This window comes from Gigantopelta aegis, unplaced genomic scaffold (assembly GCF_016097555.1).
Source record: "Gigantopelta aegis isolate Gae_Host unplaced genomic scaffold, Gae_host_genome ctg2572_pilon_pilon, whole genome shotgun sequence".
Classification (NCBI taxonomy): domain Eukaryota; kingdom Metazoa; phylum Mollusca; class Gastropoda; order Neomphalida; family Peltospiridae; genus Gigantopelta; species Gigantopelta aegis.
Window position 1 is genome coordinate 64,314 of NW_024532960.1, and position 11,453 is coordinate 75,766.

At 35.0% G+C, this 11,453-nt stretch overlaps 1 protein-coding gene and 2 pseudogenes across 1 annotated transcript; 1 reads left to right on the forward strand and 2 right to left on the reverse strand.

Moving 5' to 3' along the window:
• The first annotated feature begins 1,066 nt into the window (after positions 1-1,066).
• On the forward strand, positions 1,067-5,180 carry LOC121391506 (annotated as a pseudogene).
• A 57-nt stretch (positions 5,181-5,237) lies between these two features.
• Positions 5,238-6,511, reverse strand: LOC121391507 (annotated as a pseudogene).
• An 807-nt stretch (positions 6,512-7,318) lies between these two features.
• Positions 7,319-9,576, reverse strand: LOC121391509 (septin-1-like). Its single transcript, XM_041523114.1, is given in 12 exon segments — positions 7,319-7,435; positions 7,625-7,633; positions 7,636-7,772; positions 7,911-7,998; positions 8,051-8,140; positions 8,189-8,306; positions 8,360-8,494; positions 8,551-8,608; positions 8,611-8,674; positions 8,762-8,808; positions 8,811-8,846; positions 9,486-9,576. Coding segments are annotated over 12 exon segments (990 nt in total).
• Between the last annotated feature and the right edge of the window lie 1,877 nt (positions 9,577-11,453).

Here is an 11,453-nt window from a genome sequence, read left to right on the forward strand (position 1 = left end):
TTTAATGTGAAATTAATAACATTGTTTTTTGTGTTACTTTTTATTTATGAAATAAATACATTTACATGTATTTGCTGGTCATTTTTGCTGGTCAAATTTGAAAAAAGATAATAAGAAAAGATTTCATCTCTTAACACTATGATATTACAATGTCATGTACTACAGAAGTGTCACATATCATGAAAATGTGACACTTGTGTAAAAACTCTTAATTAATCATAACATTACCTATATAATATTAACTTATAATTACATAACATATACTGTCTTTATTTAAATGCTAAATGTTATTATAATAAGATCAAAATTGGACTTATATAGGACAATATATTTTGCTGCTTAAGGTGGACCTATCTCTGGGAACAAATTTTGCCGTATAGGTCTAAATTTTGCATGCAAAAAAATGGACCTAGGTCCAATTTTAATGAGGAACAAATTTGCTATGACAAACCCACCAACTCATCTAACTTTTGCATTTTTTGTGAATGTTTTAAACTAGATCTCCTTGGAAATAATTGAACTGATGTTCAGTTTTTGACTGAATTTACTGGATTAATAATTTTATTTACATTCTTAGAAGTACGATGTAATGTTGTGAAATGTTTATAGTTTCCCCGGGACCAGATCTGCGCATGCGTAATCGACCACGTGTGTCATTTTAAACCACACCCACATTGAAATTGTTAAGATGGTATGTTTCAGTCTTTAGCTTTATATTACATTACTGTCCTACAGCTACAGCTACTACGATTTCTCCTGATCTCTCTCAACAAAGACATTTTAATTACAGTGATACTGAGAGTGAAAGTGAAGATGAACCCAGTGGACTACGTAGTGCTGTTACTGTGGTACAGGTTAGTTTTAAGGGGTGTGTGGTTTAAGATTGTGTTATTTATAATAACACTAGAGAGCAGAAGGAAGTCAATCTAAGAAGAAGCGGGCGCGAGATAGGTCACCATCACCACGGTAGTACTAAACAATATATGTACATGTAGTAATTATTGTTTAGATCTTTTCAAAGAAGTCCCTCTCCTGTAAAAAGAAAGGAAAGAGACTCGTCAGTCCAATGCTTGAAGAGCAATGGCTTGAAAAAGAGGAAGCACCTCAGAGACAAAAGAAGAAGAAAGAAGAACTAGATCCTATTTGACGAGAACAGGTGGTGTGGGTAATGGGTGTGTTTTTATAGTCATGAAATTTGTAACTATAGTGGGAGCTTACATTCCTCCTGCCACGTCTTCGTATGTTTGCAGGAACAGATATCAGACAAAACAGTATGAATATTGATCAATTATTTGTACATATCTCCCTCTCTCTATCTCGTACTCTCTCTCTCTCTCTCTTTAGTTTAGCTTATCAAGGATGTCGTGGGAGGCTTTAAAGAAAAGTATTAATGGTCTAATTAATAAGGTGATTAAAATCCTACTTCCACTTATCATGTGATTATCATGTGACAGGTTAATGTATCTAATATAAGTGCTATTGTTCGTGAGTTATTTCAAGAGAATATAGTACGTGGAAGGTAAAGACAAAAATCAAATTTTATATAATTTATTATTATTATAGAGGTCTTCTTGCTCGATCAGTCATTACTGCACAGGGTGCCTCTCCTACTTTTACACATGTCTATGCTTTCTGGTGGCCATTATTAATACAAAGTTTCCACAAACTGGAGAACTCACATTAAACGTTTAGTAATTCATTTAAGAAAGCATTTCGTCGTAATGACAAGAACTTTGCCTCTCGTCTTGTTCGTTTTATAGCACCACCTTGTTAATCAGCAATAAGAAAAAAATGTGTTATATAATAATGTTATTGTCGTGTTAAGGTTATTCATGAGCTTTGGCATTGGAATTATTAACTCTATCTATTAGAGGATCCCACTAGTGACTCTGTTGAAGTGGCTGTTGGATTTTTGAAAGAGTGTGGGTCAAAATTAACGGAATTGTCACCACGTGGAGTTCTTGGTAAGAGGCTGGCATGTTACTAACTTTTACTACTACTACTACTCTCTCTCTCTCTCTCTCTCTCTCTCTCTCTCTCTCTCTCTCTCTCTCTCTCTCTCTCTCTCTCTCTCTCTCTCCAGGTTTTTGAAAGTCTCAAAGGGATACTACATGATGGAATGGTTGACATTAGAGTTCAGTATATGATTGAAGTCATGTTTGCTATCAGAAAAGATAAATTCAAAGAATTTACAGCTGTTGTCGAGGGTCTAGATCTTATACAGGAAGATGACCCAATTACTCACCTTATCTCTTTAGATGATGATGACATTGTAGGAGAAGACATGCTCAGTAAGTTAGGAAGAAAGGATGTGTCTATTTTTAGTAACATTTTAATGAGTTCACTTTTATTTATAGATGTCTTCAAGGTTTGATTCTGAGTTTCAGGAGAACGAGGATCGTTATAAAGCAATTAAAGAAGAGATTTTGGGTGAGGGATCTCTGATGAAGAAGGTGAAGCAAGTGGAAGTGAGACTGACAATAGTGAGGGAGGATGAAGCTGAAGGAGATGGTGAGGATGGGGAGATGAAAATTATTGATGAGACTCAAACGGATTTAATGGGACTACGACGAACCATCTATTTGACAATAATGTCAAGGTAAAGTTACCATCTTCTTCCATTTTATATTTATTATTCATTTTTTTTAGTCTCGATTTTGAAGAATGTGCTCACAAACTTTTAAAAATGACTATAAGACCTGAACAAGAGGTGTGGTTAAATATTTGTAGCCACACCTATTTTAATTATCTAATCCTCTTTAGATGGAGGTTGCTATATGATAATAGAGTGTTGTAGTCAGGAGAGATCATATCAACGTTTTTATGGTCTCTTGGGAGAAAGGTTCTGTCACCTTAATGAAACGTGGTAGAAAAATTTGATGCAGCTTTTCAAGAACAGGTAAATCAGTTACTATAGAAACAATTGGTTAATAATTTAACCACACCCCCTTTCTTATAGTATGCTACTGTTCATCGTTTGGAGGCTAACAAATTACGTAATGTTGCCAAATTTTTTGCTCAATTGTTCTACACTGATGCTATTCCATGGACTTCTCTATCTTGTATACATCTTAATGAAGATGAGACCAATTCCTCTAGGTAAATGTCATGTGACTATCTGTGATAGTCACTTATACACCACTTTCTGTTTTAGTCGTATATTTGTCAAGATTATGTTCCAAGAGTTAGCCGAGTACATGGGTTTACAGAAACTAAATGAGAGACTCAAAGATCCGTACGTCACGTGACTTTCCATGTGACTATCATGTGTTTTGAATTGTTGTAGATTCTTAGCTGTTTCCCTTTGAGGTCTATTGCCAAGAGATAATCCTCGCAATACTCGTTTTGCCATTAATTTCTTCACATCAATTGGTCTTGGAGGACTCACGTAAGTCATGTGATATCATGTGATATCATGTGATTGTATTGTCTTGTAGTGATGATCTTCGAGAGCATTTAAAAAAATGCCCCTAAACTCATTATGGCACAGCAACAAGATATAGATTCAGACACCAGCAGCAGCAGTTTCTGGTTTGTTAGAAATATTGCTACTTGGAGAGAGAAAGACAGCACTTAAATAATAATATAATATTTTTTCTTTGTAGATGAAAGCAGTGATAGTTCTGAATCTTCAAGTGAGGAATCTTCATCGTCTGAAAGTGAGGACTCTGAAAGGAACCAGTAAAGAAGAGGAAGGCCGAAGATGTCAAGAGACGAAGTAGAAATGATAAAGAAAGGGACAGAAAACATTATCATAGGGATCATACTACTGAGTCTCACAAAGATCCTCCGTCTCCATCTCCAAAAATAAAAAGAAACTCTCCTTCTTCAACTCGACAGCAAAGGAAATCTCCAACTCATAAATCTCATCGTCATGGAGACACTTCTTCACCATCTCATCACACTCGGCATCGTAGAGACTCACCCTCCTTGTCTCAACACGAAAAGGAATCCTTCTCATCTCGTGACATTCAATATCAAAGAAATATGCCCATGACTCCCGTCATCAAAAAGATCTTCACCTCCTCAGAATTCTCGTCATCGTAAACATTCTCCCTCCTCCTCTCGTCGTCATAGAGACTCTCCCTCACATTGTCATAAAGACTCTCCCTCACGTCGTAATAAAGACTCTCCCTCACATCGTAATAAAGACTCTCCCTCACGTCGTAATAAAGACTCTCCCTCACGTCATCATAAAGGACTCTCCCTCACGTCGTCATAAAGACTCTCCCTCACGTCGTCATAAAGACTCTCCCTCACGTCGTCATAAAGACTCTCCCTCACGTCGTCATAAAGACTCTCCCTCACGTCGTAATAAAGACTCTCCCTCACGTCGTAATAAAGACTCTCCTCACGTCGTAATAAAGACTCTCCCTCACATCGTAATAAAGACTCTCCCTCACGTCGTCATAGAGACTCTCCCTCACGTCATCATAGAGACCGAAGTAAATCATAAGTTGTTTTAAAAATGTATTTAGTTAAAAATACTTTTAAAAATAGTTATCTCAATGAGATATCTTATTATTACCAATACTACCATTACTATTGATGTCTAAAAATAATACCAAAATTATAAAATCATAATAACATACTAAGTACATGTATTACTGATGTTCAGGAGTGATGTACAGATGACATTAAAAATGTTAACAACATTATCAAGATAACACGTAATTTGAGTATCACAATTAAATTGCTCTTTCATTTAATGATCCTATAATTATTAAAGAGTTATTAAAATACATAGCAGATTATATGAAGGATTAACTTACTAATTATAATTGTTATATTTTTGATTAAGTCTTTGATAATTGAGCCTGAAGACGAGCCATCTGCCTTCGCATTTCTTCTAACTAATGAAATAAACAAATAATTCCATTCCTAGATCCCTAATCTCAAGGTAGTCTACATAGGAATGAGACTCGTAATTAACAATAATTACCTCGTCTGTTTAGCTTGGATTAAATCATCATATATGGTACGACCTGGCAAGGGGACACTAGCAGGAGAAATAAGAGAGAGTCCTTGATTAAAAAGATCATAACTTACTCGGCAAGTTTCTTTTTACGATAATTTTCATAATGAATATCATGTGTACAATCTTTCAGATCTTGCATGTGAGTGTTAAGGAGCATTTTCTGCAAAAGAACAAAGTCGCTGTGTTCCTTGCAGTCAACTGAAAGAGGAAGAAAGGAAATGAAGAGGACGAAACATTATCAATTAGTTCACACCTTCCACTAGACCCAGGGATAGAGACGCCCACGTACTTTTTTGCCCCCAACTTGATGGAAAGTCGTACTGCCAATAACTCCCATAGGAATTGCATCCTAAGAAAATTACCAAGAATAATCTGTAGTGAGAAAACCTAGTCTAGCTAGGATTTAAACCCAAACACATCCTGAATACATTGACTGATATACACACTCTGACCCACCAATCTACTATGTATATTAATACATTACTTCATTTATTTAAAGGGAACTTCACAAAGCAATGCTCGCTCAGGCTTGCCCCCGTAATTACCATTATTTCTTTAATTTCATAAGAGTCTTCAGTTTGATCAATCTCTCCATTATATATGTGTATTTCATTGGCTGCTATTTCTTTTAATATCTACCAATAGAGCTGTTATCATAACCACATCCACTAGATGAGAACTGTACCCGAGATTTTTGTTTCTTCAGTTCAGTTTCTGTCAAAGTATCAGCTTTAGCAATTACCGGTATTATATTTACTATGTGATGTAATTGTTTCATACATTGTATATCCAATAATTTAAGGCTAGAACTAGATGGATAGATGGCTTAAAGATTAATGGACAGAAGAATGGATGGATGGATGGATAGGGTGTTACTTGTGGCTGTTAGGATTGATAAAATAAAGACAACAATGGACTCTATCATCTTTCTATATTAGGACGATTAAAACTGTTCTCGTCATCCAAATATTTGTCATATTTCGAAGTATATATTGTACAATATGTAGCCAACTAAACAAGACAGTTGCTCTTAAAATAACAGTATTTTTCTCTCTTACCAATCTGTGGTTATCTACATCATCTCCGAAGCCATGAGTATCAACCACAGTCAACTTTAACTTAACTCCCTTCTCCTCAAAAGGTTTCGATCTCAACTGTTGTTGTGTGTCAATACGACTTGATGGGCGATCTGATAAAAGAGAGAGTACACATCTTATTTGATATCAGGAGAGTATTGATTAAGTCCCAAGGGATAAAGGACTTGACTGACTTGCAACAATGTTGATGTAACATCTTACTTATTGTTCCTGAAGTGATATCACTACCAAACAATGACTGTATAAGAGTTGATTTGCCTAGTCCAGACTCACCTAGGGAAAATAATGAATGATGCTTTCTATCACGAAACAGACTAACTATAGTATAAAACTCTGTTAACTCACCAACAACCATGACAGAAAATCTGAACCCTTTCTTCATTGATTTCCTATGAACAAGATAAGGCAGATTATGAAAACCAAGTGACTTTGACATTTTGTAGTTTAGCTTCAACAGAGGAATTAGCAGAGGAAAGACCAGCCTCTCTCTCTTTACATTAATGGAATGTTACAATTACAACCCACATACATAGCATAGTGACAAATGAGCCATGTCTATATCAGCATTGTATTACTACTATAAATTCCAAACTTTGTTAGACATTGTTATTGTATTTGTGTCTGGTATGGGATGCTCTAGTGTGTACTGCTACACTTAAAACCTTCAAATAACTTTCATGATTGTACATGGTGGATTCTGCGGCATGTTTTGGTTGTGCAAAATGAAAGCAAAGACACTTGACAGCATCATCACAGCACTTTGTCCAATAAATGTACACTATATAGATGTGTTAGTTATATTTAAAAATCTGGCCATTTGTCATTTCAATATCTGTCCACTTGTTGAACATGTATTTGTAAAAGTTCTAAAATGATCAGGTCTCTATGATCACACAAAGATAGAATTTTGTCATGGATATCACATGTAAACAAACATTTGGATGTTATGCCAAATGACCATATCTAACTAACTCAACTACAGACTTGTTAAAACTTGTTATAATTTTAATAATATCAATTCACCTAGTTAATAACTATTACAATAAATTATTATAATATTAATAATGAGTGAACAGACCTAACAAGAACTTGAGTATACATCAAACACTACATTTGTAAAAAATAATATTTTAAAATGGCTAGAGGAACTTGAATTATTACTACAGTCATTGATGGGATGAGTAGGTAAGCATGTGTGTGCATGCAACAAAACACAATGTAAGGAGAAATAGAAAAACTCTATTTAAAAATTATTGATGATGTCATGAACAGTATGGGTCTGTGCCTCAAACAGTATCAGTTTGAGACCAACACGCAATTGAGCTTGCAACATAGCCATTTGTCGACGCATCTCTTCAAGCTAAAAGTGAGAGACAATATAAGAACTGATTAAAATAATGAGATAAACTTACCTCTTTCTCTTTAGCTTAAGCAAATCATCTTGTACATTACCACCTGCTAATGCTGCAACAGCATCGCCAAAATCCATAGCAGGGACACTAAATAGAATAATAGTTCGCTCAAAGTCATCACACAAGCTATGACTTACCCTCCTCCCATTGGTGAACCTTGAAGGAGTTTCTTCTTACGGAAATTCTCGTAATGTACATCTTGAGTATAATCCTTGAGATCTTGCATATGGGTACGAATGAGCATATTACGTAAGAGAACATAGTCGCAATGTTCTTTGTTCTCGACTGAGAGTAGAAAGAACAATGTTTATATGGAATATTTTGTTTACTCATATTGAAGCATACTGAAATATACTAACATTGTTTACTCATATTGAAGTATACTGAAATATACTAACATTGTTTACACTCACTTTCAACAACTCCCCCAAGGATACAGACGACCACGGACTCTCTTACCACCAACTTCAAGAAGAGTAGTACTACCAACCACAGCCATTGGAATGGCATCCTAAACAAGACCACACCCACTAATTATAATCTCCAGATCCATCCCTTTTTACCCTGAGTTCTTTAATTTCAGGTGAGTCATCCTCTTCATCTATCTCTCCATTATATATCCTGATACCATTGTCCATTATCTCTTGTAAAACCTAGTGATGACCACGCCCATGCCACACCCACAACAAAATTTAACTCACCTTAGTTTTCAATTTTTTCACTTCACTTGGTGTTAGTGTGTCAGCTTTAGCAATTACAGGAATAATGTTCACTAAATTATGTAATTCTTTCATAAATTGAACATCCAATGGTTTCAGACTAAAGAAATGAGAGAAATAAGAGGGATAGACAAACAGACAGACTAATAGTACCCGTGTCCACTAGGGTTAATAAAATAGAGACAACAATGAACTCGATGATCCTCGATATTCCGACGATTCAAACCAGACTCATCTCTGAAATATTGGTCATATTTTTCATTGATAAAATCAATAATTGGTTGCCAACTAGAGAGAAAGGAGACACACACCATATAAACTAGTTTAATAGATTATAATCTTACCATCCTCTATTGTCAACAGCATCCCCAAAACCAGGTGTATCGACCACGGTTAACCTCACTTAACTCCTTTCTCTTCGATATCTACTGTTGTTGCATCAATGCTAGGTGTAGGTTTAATTCGATCTATATTGTCAGACAGAGAGAGTGGATATTTCAAAGGACAACAGCTGCACTTTACTCTAAAAGTAATGAATACAATTAAAACTCACCAGTCCGCTGGTGGACAAGTTTTATTGCCAAACAGGTTAGTCAAAAAAGTGACCGCACTAAAGTTGACTTACCAAGACCAGACTCGCCTAAAATTTAGAATACATAATATCCAACATAGTATACAAAGATACACAGAAATATACAGATATATACTAAGATATACAAGATATACTAAGATATTACTACACACATACTACAGAGTAACATATACACATCCACTCAAGTTAAGATAATTATCTAAACATCAAGAGAATTATTAAACATCGAGAGAACTAGACCAGCTGTACAGAAGAATGCAAGCATATGCTTTCTCTGTTAGTATACAAACTAAATAATACACAAAGTATTTGGCATATTATCAATGAATACAATAAATTGACTTTAATATTATCAAAATTATTAACCCTTTTAATGTGATCTGAGGTTATATATAGTTCTTATATTATACGTGTTGATAATAGTTGATTACTAATTAAATATTAATGTTATCTTTAAAAGGACACTATTTATTAGCAACTCTCTCTTAGTAATGAAGTAACTAGTTTTATAAATGGACTTGTCTATGCATACTACACACTAAAAGAATTATCACTAGAAATTAAAATAGTCCAATATTGCTACACAATTTCTAGCATACACTAAATGGCCTACAATAAACAACCTCTAAAAAACAGTACACACACACACACACACATATATATATGTACTGCTGATAAATATCCTACCTACGACCATTATGGTAAATTCGAAGCCTTTCTTGACCGATTTCCTATGAGCTAGGAAAGGCAAGTTATGGAACCCGAGAGAGTTAGACATTGCTGGTTCGCAATTGAAGAGATTATTCTAAAGATTTTGGAGAGGTGGACGAACACACAGTGTGATGGTAACAAAGGGCTCAGCGTGTACTCCTCTGAACAAAGGAATGCGATTACCCTTACCGTATTAACTCTAATTATACAAAGCGTCATATGAAAAGCAAAATTGAATGCACTCTGCCAACTCAATAAAAGCAAAATAAATGGAGTTTTTCGTGTAATTATCTCTTATAAGATTATTTCTCGTGATATCTATCGTTGAGCAGTGGTTTGAATATTTGATGTCTTCTATTAATCAAATTAACTGACAGTCTTACTATAATGAATCCCAATGGGCAGGGATCACTCTTCATGATGGGTGGAGTCACTATGTCTGTTCCTTCAAGTTCCCATATTCTCATGACACATCACCAATGATGACACAGGCATTAGGAGGAGTCCGCCTACCACAAACTAGCAAATTCCCTATTAAACAAGACCCGATGGAATCGTTGGCCACACCTACCACTAATTTATATCTCTGTAGCACTGGGAATAGTGCGTCTTTAAAAACATCCATCCATTATATGTCATCATCTGTCCATTGTACTGTGTATATCAATTTAGTACTGTCTATTTTGTCCATTATACTATGTATCCATTATGTGTTTCATTTGTCCATTATACTATGTATCCATTATATGTTTCATTTGTCCATTATACTATGTATCCATTATGTGTTTCATTTGTCCATTATACTATGTATCCATTATGTGTTTTTTATATATCCATTTACTTCAGGTATCAATATCAAACAAGAGATAGAGGAAAGACAAGACAAGACATCAGTTGATTTATTAGATCAAGCATATCAATCATTAATACAAAAAAGAAAATTAAAGACTCTCTTTCATCATTTATAGCAAGTGTCCCCCGGTATAGTTCCCAAACTATCCATTCATCCATTATCTATCCATTCATCCCATTCATTGTTATCTATCAATTATTATATATCTATCGATACATTCATCTATCTATTATTATTCATCCATCCATTTCCCTACTCATTCATCCATTTCCCTATTCATCCATCCATTTCCCTACTCATTCATCCATCCATTGTTATCTATCTATTTATCTATCAATACATTTATCCATCCATTTTCCTATTCATCCATCCATTTCCCTACTTATTCATCCATCCATTGTTATCTATCTATTTATCTATCAATACATTCATCCATCCATTTCCCTATTCATTCATCCATTTCCCTATTTATTCATCCATTGTTATTTCTAATTTATAATCTATCATTTTTATAGGTGAGTTTGATAGCAGGGACACTCACGAGAGTATGTTACGAAGTCTCATTGATCGACCACCCATTGAGGACGAGAATTCCTTCCAATATCAGAACAAAATCTCCAAGGTTTTAGACTCCAACCAGGACGACCAGTAAGTCACAACCAACAATTACCAGCAACAATGTATAACACATCAATATACAACATGTTTACCTTACAATACATTATACTACATTAGTAAGTAATTTATTGATTCCTTTAGTTACCAGAACAATATCAATTGGACCCATCCTCTCTGGAAGTAACAAAACATCACAAAAAGAAAAAGAAGCACAAACACAAAAACATACTACTGATAAAAAACGAGGAGTCGTTGCTGGACAATTATTCACCTATCAGATCACGAGAACACAGTCCTCCAACTGACCCGTGTGATTTTATTAAACCCGAACACACTAATACCTTTTTTGTGTCATCATCACATACTACACCTGTCTACCAAACCCCGCCCCTAACTCACCCACTCAGCATCATCCCCCACACTCATTTATTTCCAATGCTATGCCAACTGTAGTTGTCCCTGGAAACATCATT